The 21,774-nt window shown below is 29.1% G+C and overlaps 1 protein-coding gene and 1 long non-coding RNA gene across 3 annotated transcripts; one reads left to right on the plus strand and one right to left on the minus strand.

The window, feature by feature from the left end:
• Positions 1-1,081: 1,081 nt before the first annotated feature.
• Positions 1,082-13,439, plus strand: LOC107888914 (receptor-like cytosolic serine/threonine-protein kinase RBK2). Of its 2 annotated transcripts, XM_016813184.2 has the most exons (9): positions 1,083-1,228; positions 2,008-2,132; positions 5,632-6,294; positions 8,584-8,835; positions 11,178-11,332; positions 11,998-12,077; positions 12,183-12,318; positions 12,597-12,746; positions 13,077-13,439. In XM_016813184.2, the coding sequence occupies exons 1-9, from the start codon at positions 1,167-1,169 to the stop codon at positions 13,260-13,262; spliced, it is 1,809 nt and encodes a 602-aa protein (XP_016668673.2). In that variant the 5' UTR covers positions 1,083-1,166; the 3' UTR covers positions 13,263-13,439. The 2 variants fall into 2 exon arrangements, with proteins under 2 accessions (XP_040933642.1, XP_016668673.2); XM_041077708.1 differs by lacking the exon at positions 12,597-12,746 and having other exon boundaries at positions 1,082-1,228; positions 13,077-13,433.
• Positions 13,440-14,179: 740 nt separating this feature from the next.
• LOC107888915 (uncharacterized) lies at positions 14,180-19,734 on the minus strand. The gene is made up of 2 exons (XR_001681575.2): positions 18,962-19,734; positions 14,180-18,155 (listed from the first exon to the last, which is right to left on the minus strand). It is a non-coding gene; the product is annotated as an uncharacterized lncRNA (long non-coding RNA).
• Between the last annotated feature and the right edge of the window lie 2,040 nt (positions 19,735-21,774).

A 21,774-nucleotide genomic window follows, 5' to 3' on the forward strand; every position in this document is an offset into this window, starting at 1 on the left:
TGATTATGGCTGGGTTGGGCCTAAACAAAAATTTATGCCTGTTTGCTAGGCTCTGGCTTGGCCCAGTTCGAAAAATAGATCTAAAAATTTGCCCAAGCCCAACCCATTAAAAATGTTAAAACCAGGACTCGACCCGGCAAGCCCATATTAATTTTTTACATAATTTTTAAATATATACAGTACATAAAAAATACTAAAAACATTAAAATAAATATTTCCAAACAAATTGAGAATAAATTTTAAAAAATATGTATACTTAAATAATACTAAGATAGATGCAACTTAACAAGAAAATGTCTCTAAAATAATAACAAAATTAACAATAAAATAAATGTTATACAATATCCAAACAATAACAACAAAATAATAGTAACATAATAGTGAAATAATAGCAAAATAGGGAGAAAACAACAAGAAAATATCATTAAACTAACAAAAAGAATAGCAAAATTTTTTTTTGTCATTTAGTGAATTCGGTCCAGGTCGGGTTTGGGCAAAAAATGTCTTACTCGATGCCCGAATTTTTAAAACATACCTTATTTTTTTACTCAAGCCTATTTTTTAGGCCTATACTTTTATCCAAATTCTCCCCTTTCTCAGATAGACCTTCGAATCGAGCCGAGTAGCCTAAACCATGAGCAAGGTCTTAACTACAATGTACGAGGCAATGGTTACATACCACTCATTGACTTTACTAGGTAAACAATGCCCCATATAATTTACAATACTTTATAATTTATATCTCCACATTTCATGTATTTTTTTTGTATATATTATGATATTTATATTATTTTTTCATGTAATAATGAAATAATAATGGTAGTTTGTTCCAGGTGTGGAGGACCCAAAAAAAAGGAAGAGGCAATGCTGTATTTTCTTGTAATATAAATTCTAAATGCCTTCAACATTCCTTAATATCATAGGATAAAAAATATTATAAATTTTTTTATAAAATTATTTCTTGTAACAAAAGGGAACGAATTAAGAAAGAAGAAGTGAGAAAAAAGCCTACTTTTAGGCACAAAAAATGGGGGAAATTGATGAATAAAAACAACATTAATATTAGTGAAAGAAAAAAACTTGAGATTAATGCCAATTATTCATCTTTTTAATTCATTTTCTTCATTAATTTTCTAGGTTTTTTTAATCAGCTCTGAAAATTGCCAATGGGAGATTCAACCGAACATTCACCTTCACCTTCACCCTCACCTTCACCTTCACCTTCAAGGTAATAACTCTGAAATTCTTTTTGAAATTTTTTGAGTTCTTTATAAGATTTAAATTATAATCATGTAATGAATATGTTGATGATTAATATAAGTGCCAGAACGAATCAAGATTATAAAATAATGATTCCATTTTAAATCTCGAATTCAGTTTATTGTGTTTTGTAACATTCGAATTTGATTTAATCATCACAATTTTTAAATTTGTTTCAATTTCTTTTATGAAATTTACTTATGAAATTAATTAATTTTATTTATTTTTATAAAATTGTTTATCATTAATTTTTTTTTAAAATCTATGAAAAATTTCAAATTCACCCGATAACCATCTGAAAATTGGGGAATTTTGAAATCTTCTTGATTTATATGAAATTAATTAATTTTATATATTTTATAATTTTATGCACGCTTAATAATATTTTTTTTCAAAATTTGATTATCCTATATATACATACATATATCTTGTTGATAGAAAAATAAATAATAGTCACTTAGATTCATTTAAAAAAACTATTTTTTTTGATAATCCAGAATAGAATGAAATTATTAAAGATTGAACCTAAACTTTTATGTTACAGTACAAATATACTCGCCATTAAACCAAATATATTTAATACATTTCCTCCTCAATATTCATTTTCAAATTCGAGTAAAATAACATAACTCGAACTGATAAATTCGATGTCATTATTCAACACATTGATATGATATTTTTGTATTTTTGGCCATCATATTTCATGTTTATGCATACAAAGTGTTTGTGTTTATTCCTCACTTGTAGTGTTGAACCGTCAACTGACAACAAAAATTCAAATAAGAAAGGCAACGAAAAGAAAATATGGGAGCCGTTCCGTCTCATAATGAAGAAACACCGATCTGGTTTTGCTGACTTCATTTCATCTCTTGGTAATTTAATCACCCATTCCTATTTTTCTCTACACTTCCAAACATTTCAAGTCTAACTTATTTTAATTATAGATAGGGCGAATTCAAAATCCCCTTTAGTAGATATAGGAATTTAATTATAATTTTTTATATATTAAAATATAAATTTATTATGTATGAATTTATAATTTCATCATTTTTAAAGGTTAAACAATTTTTTTCATTTTTAAGGGTTAAAAGTGCAGCTTTACTATATATTGATTTATAATTTTTTTTATTTATAAAAAATTAGATTGAAATTTTTTAATTATTGAGACAAAAGCCCTAGATGGGCTGCTTATCCCCTCAAATTCGTCTCCGAGAGATATGATCAAAATAGTCAAATTGATATAATTTATATAGTCGAATTTCAGTATGAGTCTAAGGGTGTAGTTAGGGGCCCCTATAAAATGATTTTTTTTTATTTAGGCTCTTTAAAAATTTTAAAATTTTAAATTAATAAAAATAAAATTACATATTGACTCTCCTTAAAAATGTTAAAAATTTGATTTAATCTTTTAAAAATTATAAAGATATAAATTATTAAAATAATAAAATTATATTTTTGCTATTGTAATATTACAATATAATTTCAACCCTAAATTTTTTTTTCCTTTGCTACTTTATAGTCGAATTTAAATTACACGTTGAAGATTTATTACTTGTAAATATTATATGTGAGTAATTTTCTTACATTTTTTTGAGTTTAAGTTGCCAACTTTATTTAGATATATTTAGATGTTTCTAAGTAGTAGAAATATTATGGAAACCTTATTCTTAGGATTTAAAATGGATTTTGTTCATTCTACTAAAAGAATAGGTAAATTAATCTTTATATGTTATATTAAAAAGTAAACTATTCATTTTGTTAAAATTTCATCCATTTTTATTGTTAAAAATTATTCTATATACACAAAATAAAATACAATAGTATTCCACGTAAAACTGTTTGATTATTCTTTCAGTCACATAAGTTTTTAACGATAGAATTGAATGAAATTTTTAACAGAAATGACTAATTTATTTTTTAATCTAACCTACAATAACAAGTTTGTCAATTTTTTGAGTAAAAAGAATATAATATAATCTAACACTTAGTACAAAGACCTTTACAGTACTTTTACCGTCTTTGAATATATTTCAATTTCCAGCTTGTTTTGTGATGGAATATATATTATTTGTGATTACTTGTTTTTACGATGAGTATAAAAAATAGAGGTAAAAAGTACTATAGAGGCTTTTGTACTAGTATTAAGGGGTTAGAACTTTAGTCTGATAAATCATGTGGCCTTAGGTAATTTTTTGGGTTTAAACTCGCCTAAGTCAGCCTTACTCCCAAAAAATGAGAATTCTAGTAGAAATTCTCTAAGGCACCGAAGCAAAGCAAAAGCGAACTCAAACGAGAAAGAAGCTACAAACAAACTAAAAAGCCACAAAAATAGCACACACCAAGTGTTTGAGTAAATGCTATCAAAATTATTCTATTACTTTGAAGGTTTACAACTGAGTGATTACAAATGACGGAGAATGTCACTATTTATAGTTGAGCTCCCCTAGATCAAATGATATAGATCGAATTATAACAATGACTGAGATTAGTACCCAGCTACAAGATGAGAGTCCTAAAAGATTTAAACTTTATACATCCTTATCCCTTAGGATTTACAATAATTACCTTGTTAACTCTAGCTTTACTAAAGTGTTTCACTGGCTACCAATGCTTCAAGTAGATGAGTTTCTCCATATCTTCCATGAATCAGGCTAGCTCAAATGGATTAAATGAGCCTCATTTCATCAATTGACCTCAGTAGGACGTTTTGTGTGCATTCGTTATGGGCTTTGATTCGAAACCTGCGAAATGCTCCGTCATCCATTCTTACGACGCCCTCGTCATGTCCTCGAAATGACACTAGTTGACTCGTTTAGGAATTGACACGATATCTCAGTTGATTCCTATCTAGCCTCTTTGTTGGGTAATTCCACCCCTCGAAACATTTGCCTTGACTTATGTCTTTGCCATCGCCTAACTCGAACTGTATTTTTCTCTTGTACATCTCGATTGTAAGAGGCCACTGCTCTTACTTACTTCCATGGTGACTTGCATTGATTGGGATCCCTTTGGTCCTCACAAATAAACTTCGACATACTCATGTTGAACACCAAGTTAACCTTAAGTATTGTCGTTAATTCTGGTTTGTCAGCCCATTGGCTTACCTATTTCAAAACTTTAAAAGGACTCTTATGTCTTTTCCAAGCCAACTGTAAGTTATAATGTAAAACATTAAATAAGTGTTTGAGATGTACCTCACTTGTCACATTTCTCGTTTTGACTACCCAGTTTGCATCACCACTTTTCCCACAAAGCCCCATGCACAACCCACCTCTCTTATACATGGTAGCCCCACTGATAACTCAATAGGCTTCATATCGGTTTGTGGCACCTCTAGAATTTCCAATGGGGTGTCCTTAGCACTCCGATTTACCAAGTCGATGTTCTTACCACATGGAACATCTTTGGCTAGCTGGATTGATGTCAATACTTTGGTTTCACCCTTCATGTCCCGACTCACCTGCACAACACATTATTGTTGTCAAGTATCCAAGACGCAAATACAATCAACAAAAGGAACCAACAGAGCATTAATTCGGTCAAGGAAATTTAAGCCAAGTATAAGGTCTAGTTTAATGCCTATCTACAATATGAAATTCTTAAGAGATTTAAACTCTAAACATCTTTATCATTTAATATTTACAACAATTATCCTAGTAACTCTAGTTTTACTAAAGTGTTTCACTGGGCCACCAATGCTTCAAATAGATGGACTTCTCCATATGTTTCATGAATCGGGTCAATTCAAGTGGATTAAATGAATCTCATTTGATCAGTTGACCTCTATGGGACATTCCATGTGCATTTGTCACAGGTTTTGATCTGCGGCCTATGACACTAAGAGTTAGATTGTTTGCCCCCTCTACTCAAAAAGTGAAAAATGGGCAAACTAGTCATTGTACTTTAGATTAAAGAACAAATTAGTCTTTTCTGTTAAAATATTCATCTATTTGTACCATTAAAAATTAGCGTGATTGGCAGAGTAATCAACTAAGGACATGTGACGTGCCATGTGTACCTTATGCTGACGTACATTAACTAATTTTTCTACTAATCAAATTTTTAACAAAAAAAAATCAATTTATTGTTTGATCTTATTTACATAATTAAATTTCTTTAGTAACAAGAAACAACTAAAAAGCAAAATCAAAAAGTAAATTAATTAGAAGAAACAATCATAGGATGAAGATCACCCTTAAGTAGCTCCCTTAATAAAACTAAACATATTCATCATCATAATTCCCTTTTCTTTAATCCTTTAAAAGAGATTTGCAAAATAGAAACAATAACATGGTGTAAGAACCGTTAAATTCCAGACTTCAACATGCTTTTGCTAAGTTATAAATCAAGATTGATTTTTTCTTTTTACAGACTTGGCACAATTGAAAATTGAAGCAGAGAGAATAGATCGGCCATCTCCAATAACGGCTCCCAAGGATTGCACAACAAATGCTGTAGAATCCAAACAACCAGCGACCAAACCTTCCACGGAAACCGCTGATTCGGAACAGCCGGCGACGACGGAAACCGCTGGTTCCAAACAGCCGGCGACGACGGAAACCGCCGACTCCAAGCAACCGGCGACGAAACCTTCATCGGAAAACCCGGAATCCAAAAAACCGGCGACGAAACCTTCGACGGAAACCCCGAAATCCAAACAACCGGCGACGAAACCTTTGAAAGAAACCTCGGAATCTAAACAATTAGCGACGAAACCGTCGACGGACACATCAGAACCGGAGCCAAATTCTGCGAAAACCAGCACTTCGACAGAATCTAAACTTTATAACAATTTTACATCGATTACGCAATGGCGTGGATTCTTCCCGGCGCTGAAAAAAGGTGTTGTAATCCCTACGCATAGTTTGACGCCATTGATACCGAAGTTCACGAGAAGAAAAAGCAAAAGAATCAGAGAAGATACGATTCCGCAATCATCACCGGCTTTGGATACTGAAGCTTTTAATTTTAAATCTTCGTGGAAGAATTTCTCCTTGTCTGAGCTTCAGGAAGCGACTGATAACTACAGCCGTGGTATATTTCTTCTTTCCCTTGCTTCATCATTTATTTATTTTAAGTAATTATAATTTGATTTAATTGTGGGTGATTTTAAAACGAGATTGGCGTTTAAATGGATCAACTATGAATTCTTAGGATTGTCCGATTTAGATAAATAAATTATTAAAAATTTCATAACAAATAAAAAATATTAAAAATTTAGTTAAATCATCTAATTCAATTGATTTTTATTCTTTCTAATTTCTAGATCAATCGAGTTAATAACATTCTCGAACTTATATATCAATCTCAATCCACTTTTGCTTGAAATTCATTTTTCTACTAAGAAATCAGTTATCATATTTTACAAAAAAACTAAGGTTCCTTTGTTTCACTGAAAATGATTTTCCTAGAAAAGTTAATATTTTTTTGTGTTTAGATGAATCTGTGTAAAATATTTTCTGTTGCTTGATAGACTTCTTAAAAATATTTCATAAAAATTATTTTCAATTAAACAAACATACATTTGAGATTTTCTTTTTTTTTTCATTATTTAATAGAATTTAACTTTATCTTTAATTTTATATTTTATATTTTTTTGCATATATTAAAAATATTATGTTAAATTCAAATTCATCACAACGTTATTTTTTAATTCCATGACTATTAAGTGGGTTTTTTTTATTTAAAAATGAGACATCAATAAAATTGAAAAAAAAAATTTAACGATGTTAATAATTGGACTTGATTTTCAAATTTAAAAAGTAAAAAGACTAAATTCTTGAAAATAAAAGTAAAAAGACTAAATTACAAATCTGTGAAGTGTACATAGACTTATGACATATTTTAACCTTTATACTACAAAACATTTATTATTAATATATTTACAATTGTAATGAATATTTATTATTAAAATATTAATATTGAATATTTTTAATAATATGTGAATAATATTATTTAAAATTATTATTTTTAAAACTTATTATTAAAATAAAATTGAAATATTCAATAATTTATTAAAATAATAAATTATATTTATTATATTAATAATTTATTATATGACTAAATATAAATAATCGTATGTTTAATAATATTAAAAATATAATATTTTAAATATTTTTAAAAATAAAAAAAATTTATTATCAATATAATAATGTTAAGCTTGATTTAAGTTAATTTTTATATAAAAATAAAATTATCTATAGATGAACTTTTAAAATGGTAAGAAATTTTACAGGAAAAATGGCTTATTTTATCTTGACCTATAAGTCATTTTCCGTTGACCAAACTATTTTCTGTGAAACAAACACAGGAAAATACAGAAAATATTTTTCGTAAAACTTGTTTTTTTGATAGACCGTAAAAATTTTTACATGTAAATAAACGGACCCTAAAACTTGGTTTAAATTTCTCACTAAATTGTTAATTTGGAAAGAAAAAAATCAACAATTTATATAAAAATAATTACCAAAATTCAGCAATTAATATATAAATTTATATATAAAGCAAATTAATAAAAATCTAAGAAAAAAAATAAATTAACAAAAGTTCAGTAATTAAATTCAAATACTAACTATCAACTATATTAACTTTTTAATTTTTATAAAATCGACAAATAAAAAGAAAAGGTATAGTTTTTCTATTTTCATAAACTAAAGAAATAAATTCGGTTTTAAATTTTTTTTTAAGATTAAAATTGTACTAGAGAAAAAGTATGATTTGGAATTTAAGATCAATTTAGCATTTTTTCTTAAAATCATTTTTAGGTTAAAAAGTACTTTTAAAAGTTGCTTTTGAGATTAAAAAAAGAATTTACTTTACAAAAACATTTTTTGATCAAGTAGAAATTTTGAACTTTTACTCAAAATTACTTTTTAATAGAAAAGTATTTATGAAAAATAATACTAAACAGTCTCTTTGTATTATAATTGATCGTCACCCTTTTTTCTGAACCTAAAATTGTAGCTTCTTTATATATAAAACATATTTTGAATTTGAAATCAAATTCAATTGATTGATGAAGAAATCCTTAATAGATAACAACAATGGAGATTCAAGTCTTTATTTATATCTGGAAAAAGAACACATATTTTGAATATTATATTTCTTTCAATTATTTTTTTAAAGAAGACATTTTTTAAGAGATTATTTTTCTTTATAAATTGCTTCCTCTTGTACTTCTACCTCATGTATAAAGAAAACATAAAAAAAATGTTTTTTGAATTCAAAATTTTATTTTATAATATTAAATTGAAATTTAATTCATTTCTTTAATAAAAAATATACTTCGACATTTTCTTATAATATTGTATTTTTGTTGAGAAGAGAATTTGATAGGACAAGGAGGGTATGCAGAAGTTTACAGGGGGAAACTAAAAAGTGGAAAATTTGTGGCCATTAAAAAGCTAACAAGAGGCTCACCCGAAGAGATGACAATGGATTTCTTATCAGAGCTTGGAATTATAGTTCATGTCGATCACCCTAATATTGCTAAAATGATTGGCTATGGCGTTGAAGGAGGGATGCACCTTGTTCTTCAATTGTCTCCTCATGGAAGCTTGGCTTCTATACTTTATGGTTCGTTTCTCCATACCTATTTTTTTGCTTTGATTTTTTCCAAGTTCTTAATGGATCAGATTGGGTTGAGAAAGATCTGAATTCGGTTTTATCTTTGTGGAGTTGAGCCCAAACTTGAACTATGACTTAGAATAAGTTGAAGTTTAGTTTCTTCACAAGTTCTTAATAGGATAAATTACAAAAATTGTCACTTTTATTTATCTCATATTACATTTTAGTCTCTTATGTTTGAAATATTATATTTTAGTCACTTACGTTAGTATTTTGTTATGAAGTGGTCATTTGGCTGTTAAGCTCCGTTACCTCCTTAACAACAATCCTAAGTGACAGTTTAAATGAGTTTTAAAAGTAAACTTAGATGTTCAACTGAGGTGAGAATAAGTTTTTAATTTTTTTTTATAAAAATAGAATACAAAATTATGCCCTAAAACCCAATCTTCTCCTTATTAAGAAGAAGCAATAGCCAATTCATGAGATTACTGAAATGTTTTCTTTTGCTTCTTTGAGTTCTTCCTAACATGACAGAATATGCTCAACCCTGTTTTAAAAATTATAAATAAGCTCTTGACTAAAGAATTTTTTATTAAAATCAAAGTGTGTAACATCTCGTAATTGGAAAAAGAATAAACCCCAAAAATCTTAGTTTTTTATAGAGAAATCAAAGGGATGTAACTCACAGAATGATGAGTGCCAAAAAAGAGTTAAGCAGAGATGGGGAGGCAGAAAGAGGGAGGGAGAATAGCTTTGGCCATAGGTGACATGGGTTTGGCATGTGAGGAAAAGGTGGTTGGGTCGAAGGTAATGGTGTCGTAAGTGATGGTTGGGTTGGAGGTGATGGTGATGGTGTTGTAAGTGGTAATTGTTGATGGCATTTTTGGATATGGACTTTCTGTTGAAGAAAGAAAAAATTAGATCTCGAAAGATTTGGGAAAAGAAAGTAAATAGAGTTTTAGAGATAAAACACCAAAGTTTGGATCTTTTGGTGTTCTTTTTAAGGGTTTCCTTTTTCTGTGAATAAAATACCAAAAGGAAGATATACCAGGACAGATGGATGCAAAGGAAGAAAAATCAAGGTTTTTAATTTGGGGTTGTCATTAAACAATATGTTGTTTTAGAGTAAAACTACTTATTCAGTAAAAGAGACAAATGGATGTAAAGAAGATATAATTGGACCCTCCATCGAATCCATCCTTTGTTTTTACATATTGAATAAAAAATTCTATCGATTGATGAAACACTCAATTTGATTTCTATTATTTTGATTCACAAAGATGACAAATTTTTTTTTTGTAAAAATGAAAAAGAAAACTAAAAGAAAAAAGAAACGAAAGGTTTTTCTTTTTCGATTTAATGTGTAATTAATTTAAAATTCTAATTAATTAAAATTTTAATTAAAAATCTATTCTAGGACTGTCGTTAGGGAAGTAATGAAATTTAACGGTAGCATAACTACTTTATAACAACATATTAATAAAAGTGACTATTTTTAATATGGTTTAACTAGGATATTGGTGCTTGTAATTATGCACATTCAACTTGAAAGAATCAATTTCGGCTTGAGCTCTTTTATTAAGCTTGTTTAGTTGGTAAAAATTCTCATGCTCAATTGTAGGCTTGATTATGTTAAATATATGTTGTACCTTTAATTAATATTGAAAAATCTCAAGTATTTTAAGCATAAACGATGAAGTCTAAAATTTAGATTAAATTATATTTAAAGTTATTATATTATTAGTAAGTTTATGTTTTGGTCACTTACTTTTAAAAAAGTTACGAAATTGTTATTGAACTATTCAAAAGTTTTCATTTAAGTCACTGGGCTATTAAAATTTCTGTTGTATGGCCTTCTTTGTTTGCACCATCTGCACCAATCGAAACTTTCATTTTGCTTCTCTTCTACAGTTCAAATTTTTCATGAAACAGTTTTGGACGTTACAAATCTGCGAAGCAAAAGCCAAACAACTTTCTCCTCCGATCTTTGACACTAACTGTTAGCTTGATTTAGACTTAAGGTATGTTCTACTCATTGATGGATACTAATCCATACCGGTTGTTGAATCGTTACTTGAAACTTACTATCTTGACTTAAAAAAAAACAATTAATAGGCCAGTGATTTAAATGAAAACTTTCAAACAGTTCAATAATCATTTTGTATTTTTTTGAAGTTGAGTGACCGAAACGTAAATTTACTAATAATTTAATGAGTTTGTGTGTAGTTTATCCTAAAACTTAATATGAACATTGAGGTTACTCTTTTCTACGTAGATGAACTCGGAAACCTCTTTATTGTAAATCAAATGTTGAATTGAAGTGAATGTTGTTAGTATGTATGCATATCCAGGGCCAAAGGAAAAACTAGATTGGCGCACCAGATTCAAGATTGCTGTAGGAACAGCCAAAGGGCTTAGCTATCTACATGAAGGTTGCCAAAGGAGAATTATCCATAAAGATATCAAGGCCGCTAACATTTTGCTTACGGAAGACTTTGATGCTCAGGTACATCTTCTACTCTGAGATTGCATCTTGTCCGATCTATTAAAAGAGTAGGTAAATTAATCTTGATATTTTAGATCAAATACCAAATTGGTTCTTTTGTTAAAAGTCTATCTATTATTTTTTTGTTAAAAACTGATATCTGTATGTTAATATGAAGTATACGTAAACTGGTCCCTGTATGTTAACATGAGGTACACATGGCACGTCACGTGTCATTTTTTAGTTATTTCATTAGTCACGTCAATTTTTAACGATAATTTTTTTAATAGAAAAGACTAATTTGTTCTTTGATCAATGTATATAGGCTAATTTACCCATTTTTGAATAGAGGGACAAAATATAATCTAACTACTACTACAATAACCTCTATAATACTTTTACCATATTCAATTACATTTTTATCACGATACTTTATTGTTATTAAATATATAATTTAATTAATTTGAACTGGGGTGTTTAGTTGGTTCTTTTTATTGAATTTGGTTTGATTTCAATTCGGATATTAATCATTCTTGGTTTAATTTTTAGCTTAAAAGTTAAAAATATGTAATTACTTAATTTTATTTATTATTTAATTTTTATAATATGAAAATAAATATTTTAATTTTGAATTAAAACAATAAAACAATAAATATTTTATTTATAGATTTTCGATGTAATTCCAGATTTCGGATTTTGGACTTGCAAAATGGTTACCTGATCAATGGACTCATCATACGGTCTCTAAAGTAGAAGGCACATTTGGGTTTGTAATTTAAAACCATTTCATATAATCTTTTCTCTGATTCGAAACCTTTGACATTCATTTTTATTAAACAAAGGTTTTTGAATAGATTTATTTTCATGACAGTTATCTTCCACCGGAATTTTTCATGTACGGCATAGTGAATGAAAAAACCGACGTCTTTGCTTATGGAGTGTTGTTGTTGGAGCTCATCACTGGGCGACAAGCCATCGATAGTTCCCAACAAAGCCTTGTTATGTGGGTACGTTTGCTTTTCTCTACAAAAATATCGGAATTTAAATGATACGCTTTGGGTAGTGTTACTTTTATATCATAATCGCAAAAGTAATCAACAAATTTTCATTATCCAAATTCATATTACTTGAAAATAATTCGAAGTCAATTAGCATAATAATACTCAATATGTTGCATAAAATAAATGAATTAAAATATTATAGAAAGTAGAAAATATCTGATCCTCATATATCCCTAAATATTATGTGGGCAGAACTGAAAGTAGTTGTTCATAAACATTTGCAGGCAAAACCTTTGATAAAAGAAAATAAGATAAAAGAATTAGTTGATCCAAGTCTAGGGGATGGCTACGAGCTGGACCAGTTGAACGTAGTTCTCGCTATCTCTTCTATTTGCATACATCAGTCCGCAGTGAACCGACCCGATATGAGTCAGGCATGTTCTTTTATTTTCTTACTCTAAACACCTCGAGCTCATTGTCTTGAAAATTCATTTTTGACCTAACCCAACCTGGATTTATGTATTTTTTTTTGGGTCCAAAACCCAATCTTTAGGTGTAATTAAGAGTTACTTTTATCTAACACTAAAATTTATTTTAAAATAATTATTTTATAGATAATTATATGATATATTGTCAATAGATTGAGAGTATGCTAAATGGTAACATTTATTTATATAAATAAATTTTTTATTATATTTTATAATATATTTATCAAATCCTTAATTTGTTTGTCGAGTCTAAAATTGGGTTCGAAAAAATGGCAGGTTGTGTCAATTTTGAATGGTGATAGAAACAGCTTGGAGGGGCTGAAAGAGGGTGAACATTCAGTACTAAAAAGAACTTACTCAGAGGAGATGGATGATGCTGAAGAATATAATTCAACTAAATATTTGAGTGATATCAACCGTCAGCTTGAGATTCTTCTAGATTGTTCTAAAGATACTCTTTAATTTTTGTTTTCTTTTTTAGATTTTCTGTCTTTTTATATTTTTAAAATTTTGGTTTTTCCTCAAATGAATTTGTTTTAGGGATCAATATTAAATTTACTTATAAATTTTGATTCAACGTGTAATGTAATACATATACTTTGGTTTAGTGCAATTATAGATGAAGTTTTGATTTTTTTTCAATTGTGTACATAAAATCTTGATTTTGATAACTATACAAATTAAAATAAATATTTTGTTTTTACTTTTACATGGATAAATATAATTATTTTAATAAAATGTAATAACTATAATAATAGATAATAAAAATTTTAAAAAAATTCAAATTTTCATCAATATAATTACATAAAATCATATACAATTTGTATCAAACTTTTTTTTTCATAAAAAATTATCTAATTTGTAAAATTTGGATTTATAATTAAGGTCTAGAATTCGATAAATTGATTATGCGTTATAAAATTTTAAATCAATCAAATATTCAAATATCTACTATCATGATTAAAATTATTTTCTTAAATATATAATTAATATCATGAGTGAATAACAACTTTACAGATAATCTCTTTTTAGGTGCCTTATATTTCACATTGTGGGGATGAGTTGATAGATAAAAAAATCTTTAAGTGCCTTGTGTTTCACGTTTTGAAAACCTATATGAAGTGTTTCAACTAGCTCTTTTCACTGGGTAGAGACGAAGTGCCCCCATGTGATGCTAGCGAGGGGAGTAAGGGGCCTCCTTGGTGTGTTGGCAAATGTCCTCCTAGTGTCACTGCAGCAAAACTGACTTTTAGTGGTGTTTTTGCAAGCGCAACAAAAAACGCCGCTAAATTTTGCGACGTTTATCTAAAAAAACGCCGCTAAAGGTCATAAAATTTAAAAAAATATATATTATAAAATATTATAAAAGTCATGAAAAATATAAAAAAATTAAAATTCATTATCAAAATATTGAGAACAAGAATAATATCTATGATATAAATATATATCCCACCAAACAGAAAGTTTATCAATAACAATCAAACAAAATACATCACTTATCATACTACACCAGAAATCTAACAAAATACAAATAGAACAAAATAATGATAGAATGCACACTTTAAGATGAGCAGTTAGCTCAAACAAGTCGTCACTATGCATGAATTCAGCTAATCCTGGACCATGCATCCAATAAAAACTCAAACCTGAGAAAAAAGAAATAAAAGTTAATGAATGATATATGAAGGCAAGAACTAACCAAAATAACAGAATCAGATTCCAGTTGTTATGAAAGTAGATAACTTATCTTAAGATAAGGTTCTTCTAAATTCAGAACCCTAAATCAGATTAATAATAAAATATGCAATTAACAAGTCAACATTAACGCCACATATAACATCAAATTGCACAACTTAATATACTCAATACATTGGCATAAATAACATCACATTGAACAATGAATTTAACACATTCGAATAGATCAATTTTAAGCTCACTAATGGTTAATTTAGCATGTGAACAGCATATAAATGTTTTGCATTTACAACATGGTTTAATCAACTTCAAGTAGGAAATTAAATGCTGCAAATTTCCAGCATTCAAAATCATATATGGACAACATTAATATGACATTTTCGAGCACCTCAAAGACACATTTGGAAAATTTGAGGAACCATTTGAACAACCACATTCGAACATCTTAAAGACAACTAAATTTTGTCTTGTTTTGGAAAACCTTACAAGTCAGCAAGGCATGTATTAAACCACGCCTAACATGTTTATTTCATCATGCTTTGAACAACAATAAACAACCATTATCCTATTAAGATGCAGGGGCCTTTAATGAAAAACAAGAAAAACCTTTACACATGACCAAGTCCCAAGATAATGAAGATGATGCTATTGGATCTTTCCACCAATTCCCCATTTCAAAAGCAGCTAACAAAGAAAATAACCAAAACCATGATAGAACATGCTGTCTAGAAATAAGAAAGAAAAAACAACAATCTAAAAATAGCAAGGCAAGGAAAATGACTTAAAGCCTATAGACTCTAAAGCTAAGGTGACCAAAAACCTGAAGGAAGTAAATAAATCTGAAAATGATTTGATGTTCTAAAGGGGAAATGACTCATAGCGCAAAAAATCCTTGTGCTCAACAAACATACAACCTGGACGTTCCTTACATGTATATATATTGCAAAAAAAATGGCAGGATGCATGCTTTTTGCACAACAGACAGTTTCGTGTTTTAAGAAAAAGAGATTATTTCAATAACTTCAAATTAAAATTTATCGAAAGTAATCATTATTGATGCTTTGAAACATGCATCCGATAAATGACTGTCAACAATCAGGAGAAAGAGATTTAATAGGTTTAAGCTAGATTAAAGCAAGACATAAACAAGCTTCTTATGAGGCTTGATAAGAAAAAAAAGTGTCAATAGTCATATCAAAGGTTTAGTAATGAATATAGGTGTTATAAATAGTTTAATGGCAGAGCTTTGAGGTATCAAGAAAGAGGCTTGGTTTTTGCTTTACAGTTAGGATTGAATGTATCATCTTTTTCATCAAATCAAAGCATTTTAATTCCATAAAATTGCCACACCACTTTTCCTTTAAACTAAAGACATAAATAAAATCCCCAAAAGCTAATTGATTCTAGAATCAAAGTTCAGGCAATTATAATCAAACTAAACTATTGTAGCTAACTACAAATACTGGAAACGATCTAGAAATATTCCAGCATCAAACATGTAGGAGTTATAACCACCTCAAAAACTTGAAAGACCCAAATAAGAACCGTAATTAATAGATGACATATGAAGATATTTGCATAAGTAGGAATATAATCATATATATATAAATATAGCTTTTTCAAGTTGACATATGAAGATATCTGCATAAGCAGGAAAATTTTGTACCAAGCTGTCAGTATATCTGAATGAGTAGAGGGAATAAACTGTACAAAGATAGGACCTTGAGTACATACCCTGTCCAGTTTTGTGGAGGCGCTAATATCGGCATATAAGGAATGACCATGTGCTTAGCTTGCTTGCACAAGCGATATTAGTTTATCCATATGCTTTCAAGTAGAGAAATTTATTCAAGGGGGTTACCGTTTATGAATGGAATGCTTGTTAAGTGCCATCTATTAAAGACTACTTACAGTTTTCTCAAGTCCTTTGCGAACTAGTGGATCACATTCAATAACACCATATCTTCTACTACCTTTGTTGGTAAAGGATAAATACAAAAAATAAAATTATACTTATATTTTATATAACATAGTAATCTATTCGATTTATTTCAAAACTTGAACACATTGATTCAAATCACATTTTGTTACCCATTTCTTTCAATCTCTTTTTTTAAAGGATTTAAATATAAAAATCATAGCTATAATGGAGTGATAAAAATATAATTTTTTAAAATACAGTAAAAGCATGGAATGGAAGAATAAATTTGTTGGAAGGGTTTGATAATCTAGAAGCTCAAGATAAATATTATTTCACTTAAACAATGCATGAGCACAAGGTCATTAATTTTTCAAGTTCCAGAAAAAACTGCCAAAATTCAACAATACTCCAGTAAGAAAAAACAGTAGAAAAAAAGACTACAGCAAGAATGCTAAAATTCAAGAGAACACTAACCTTAATAAGCTTCCCTAAACAGTAGATTCAACACCAAGCTTCAATCTAAACGTTAAACCAATACAAGTTCATGACTAATAACCAATTCATTGAAACTCTTGAAATTCATGTCTTCCTTGAACATACGGTTACATGCTTTTGGCTCATGGGTTATTTGTCTGTTCAAAAACACATCAAAGTTTTGAGATAAATCAACATTAAAAATCTGGAATTCCTCTTTTAAACACTGAAGATCTTTTGCATCAGTTAGCTTTTTTTATATGTTCTTTTTCTTCTTTTTTTCTTTCTTTTCAACAGAATCAACTGAATATGATGAAGCATTAGATACTTAAAACATTGCTTTGCTTTTCTTTCTTTGATCAAAATAAATATAAAACTTGCATCCAATTTTCAACCAGGTAATACACGAGCCAGATATGACTAAAGCTGCATGTAGGAAACAAGTGTAAAAAAAGAAGCCTATAGGACATGTGGAGAAACTGCATATCCATTAGCATACTGAGCAAATTAAGACCAACCTGGAGGAGTTTTTAAATGTTAAATTAAATATAAAAAACCTCTTTAAAGCACTGAGGTAATCATTAAACTTGATCTGTATACTTACTTTACGCAAATTAAAAAGAAATGAATTTTAATATTTAATATAACTCAGCCTAAGATTAGTATCTATTATTTTGCATCCACGAGGAAAAACGCTAAGCCTAAGGAAATTGTAAGAAGACTGGAAGGTCCGATTGTAAATACTATATAATACTGTTTATAACAGCAGTAGCAAAACTTTTTATAACAGTTTTAAGCAGATATCAAACTGTTCATGGATTAACATAGTTTCTCAACATTGTTTTAGGCAAAAATGGCCAACAAATATATTCATAGTAGTCTTAACATCACTGGAAGATCATATGAAGTTAGAAATTGAAAAGATTTAACCAAAAAATATATTCATGTCACATATAAAGACTGTAGTTCTACGAGTGTAAGAATATCATCATAGATTTAGATGTGAGCATCAAAAACTGAGTATGAGCATGACATTGGTATGTATGTGTATGTGTATATATCTAATGCAAGAGACTAAACATCAACAATTCGACAAAAACAACTTTCAACTTTATCCACCTAAACAAACTAGAATTTAACAGTCATTGCCAAGAATTTTCCCTCCTGAGTTCAGAGACCGGTAATAAAAAGGTACCCGACTACTACTGTTTGACTTCGGCTTTCTTTTTCTGCCAAAGCCTGTCAAGAGCACTATCGGCATCACCCTGTAAAACCAAACAAAGTATATAAAACTAAATGTCTTTATAAAGAACAAACTACAAGGTATGAACACAGAATCTAAATTCTTAAAGCAATCCTATGAAACAGCTTCCTGACTAGAACAACCTGGACCTTGCGCTGATCTGCAGGCAATTGGATATTTAAAACTAATGTTTCTCTCAACAAATTTGCAGATTAAAATAGATAAAACACATCGACTTAAAGTCTCAACACAACAATGTAACTGCAAGTGTATCATTAACTAAGTTGCAACCTAATGGCTTCTAGTCTTTTACGTGAACTTAAACATGACACAGATACAACTATGTGAGGCTGATCTGAAAATAAAAGATCACAGCAATAGCAAGTAATAGCAACAAGCAAAAACCTAAGAACATCCAAATACTTGTACAAATTAGCAGGCAACCGGACCATAAACTGTGATACATTGTCTATTTCAACACCGTAAACATGAACGTTGCGACGCAAATTTAAAGCTAATGTTTCTCTAAGTGAACTTGCAGATTAAATGGATACAAAAAAACAGTATTAAGTTAAGCCATATCTCAAATATTTAGTCAACATGAAAATGGACCCAGACATAAGCAACGATAACAAAATTTGCATAATAAAATATTTGAATTTAATAAGTTATACATTTTTAATAGATTATTTGCATAAAAAGTAAACAAATTCCAAGAAAGATTTGTATCTGTCACAGACAATAACTATAATATTCAAATCAAAATATTATTATACAAATTTAGAAAAATAAATGAGAAAAAGGATTTAAAATCCAAACCTGCATTACCTTATATCTAAAAGGAAATCATGAACCCGTTTCTGATCCATTGATTTAAGGGCATCTTAAACGAAACAAGAACATTGATCAATTTAAAAAAAAAAGACAATGAAGAAATTAAGGGTCAAACATTAGCTCTAATAATTGTTCAAAATTTAAAACAGCTACATTCAAATAGAAACTAAATAACAACTAAAGCATCCAATGGAACATAATTTGGTGTGTTAACTATAATGCAAAGTTGTTTGAGCACTAACTCTAATTCACAATCTTCGTTACCGAGACTCGTCAGGTTTGGAAAAAACCAGCGGACACGGCAGCAGGTGAGAACTGAGATGAAAAGAGACGAAAAAGAAACTGATTTGCAGAGACGCGACAGGGAAAGAAGGGGGACGATGGTAGGAGGAAGATGATGATGGAAGAACAAGAAAAGACTCTTCAACTAAATGAACAAAAATAATTAGGGTGTAATAACGATAATTGGGAGCCCTTTTCGAGACCTAGAAGCAACAATAGAAACCAAACTATCGAGCCCTTTTACCGATTGGCTGTGGCAGTAGAGATTGACGGCGACAGCGATGCAGCAGAGGGGTTAGTTGAGCGCGATGCACTAGGTGGTCCGATCGGCGTCTTCGGTGGCAAATGGGTTGAGAACTTGGGGATGAAAATTTAGGGATTAAAGAAGAAGAGAGGGAATTGGGGAAATTTTATTAAGGGGAAGAGAACAGCTATCAGGAGCACTTGGAATAAATTGGATGAACCTAAAACGATGGAGTTTTGGTAAAAAAAAAAAGACAGTTGTGGCGTTTATAACAAAACGCCCCTAATTCCACTCCTTGAAACGGGAAGGTTTAAATTCAATTAAATTTTTTTTGCGGTGTTTTTTAAAAAAATTCCGCTACAGGTGGTCTATTGCAGCGTTTATATGCTAGCGCCGCTAACTCATTAAAACATAAAAATAAGACCTTATTTCATTTGTTATAATTTGGTCCTATCCAAAATAGTTACTTTTTTTATTTATTTTTCAATAAATAATTTTTTATAATTTTAAAATATTAAAATTAATATTATCTCTTTTATAATTATATAAGAGATTATTTAATATATAAATTAAAAAATACTAATTAATCTAAACATTAAACCCTTAATTATAGTTTTCAAACCCTAAATCATAAAACATAAACCATCAACCTTAAAAGAATAAAAAAACACTCTATAAAACAAGTTGGAACTAAAACAACACTTATTTAGAAACAAAAAAGAAAAAAGAAAAAAAAGAGTTGCAACTTTTTAATAAGATTGATTTACAAATAAAGGAAAATTCACTGTTTTATAAAAAGAAAATGAGTTACAATTAAAAAACGTGGAGACACAAATGAGTGCAGAGGATTTTCATTCGTATAAATAAATATATATTTTAATTAATCAATATAGATAAATATTAAAATAGTATAAACAAAAAACTATTAATAAAATTTAAAGGTAAACTTATCATTTAAAACATTTTCCACAAAATATCGCTTCAATCCATTAAACAATATAACACCTTATAATATATAAAATATTTTTTATCAAAATCAAGATATCTATTATCGATAACAATAATTAATTATAGGGTTTAGGATTTAATTATTGAATATGATTCACTTGAGATTAACATACTATATACCCATGGTCATTAAACCTTAAATCATAAAACCCTAAACCATATACCTTAAACCTTAAATATTAAACCCTAAACCTAAAAATAAATTTAATCAATATTAAGTATTGCTTCCATAATTTATTATGAACATAAGCTTTTACATTAATATCTATGTATATACACATCAACATCCATATGATGTTTTTTAGGGTTTAGAGTTTTAGGGGTTATAGTTTAGTGTTTAGGACTTTTAGGGTTCAAGGGTTTAGTGTTTTAGGGGTTATAGATTAGTGTTTATGATTTTTTTTGGTTTAAGGTTTTACAGAAAGCGCCGCTAATGCTCTGGTTTTTAGCAGCGTTTTACCGAAAGCGCCGCTAATGCTCTAGTTTTTAATGGCGTTTTACCGAAAGCGCCGCTATTGCTCTGTTTTTAGCGGCGTTCCAAAAACGCCGCTATTGCTCTGTGTTTTACAATTTTTGCGGCGTTTTATCATAAAACCCTATTTTCCTATAGTGTGTGTAGGTGCGAGGCCCTTTTTGGAGTGACGAAAAGGGTTTTTGGTGTGTGGGTGAAGTGCTTCTTGGTGTGTAGGTGAGGGCCCCTCTTGGTTTGCTAGCAAAGGCCCTGTTGACCCTTTCATATAGTTTCTAAGGAGTTCTTCACTTAATGCATTTGAGGGAAACATCTTTATTGCCCCTAAAGTTGGAAGCTCTTATAGACACCAAATATTACAAAAACTTCAAGAGACCCAAAATGGAGAAAAATAAAAGAACATGAAGGGATTGAGCCATGAATTCTTACTTGGGAAAGAAACATAACCTTTTGCCCATTTCCCACATATGACGCCAATTTTTATATCAATATTATTATCATAAACATTATGGTGTAATATTCGAGAATTTAACTATATTTTCAAAAGCTAATCAATATCAATCTATAAAATATGTAAAAGTACAAGTTCAAGAAAATTTTATGAAATGAAAAAAATATCTCTTATTGCTCATTATATAATTAAATTAACATTAAAAAATAATTTTAATATATATATTTTTGGTGAAAAGATAAAAAAATCCCCCCCAAAAAATTACATTAACATAAAACTAACTTCCCAAAGGGGAAGCCTTAAATACTTATAGTCCTTCTCTCATTTCTTGTACTAATTTAGTGATTCTATCT

This window comes from Gossypium hirsutum, chromosome A09 (assembly GCF_007990345.1).
Source record: "Gossypium hirsutum isolate 1008001.06 chromosome A09, Gossypium_hirsutum_v2.1, whole genome shotgun sequence".
NCBI lineage: Eukaryota > Viridiplantae > Streptophyta > Magnoliopsida > Malvales > Malvaceae > Gossypium > Gossypium hirsutum.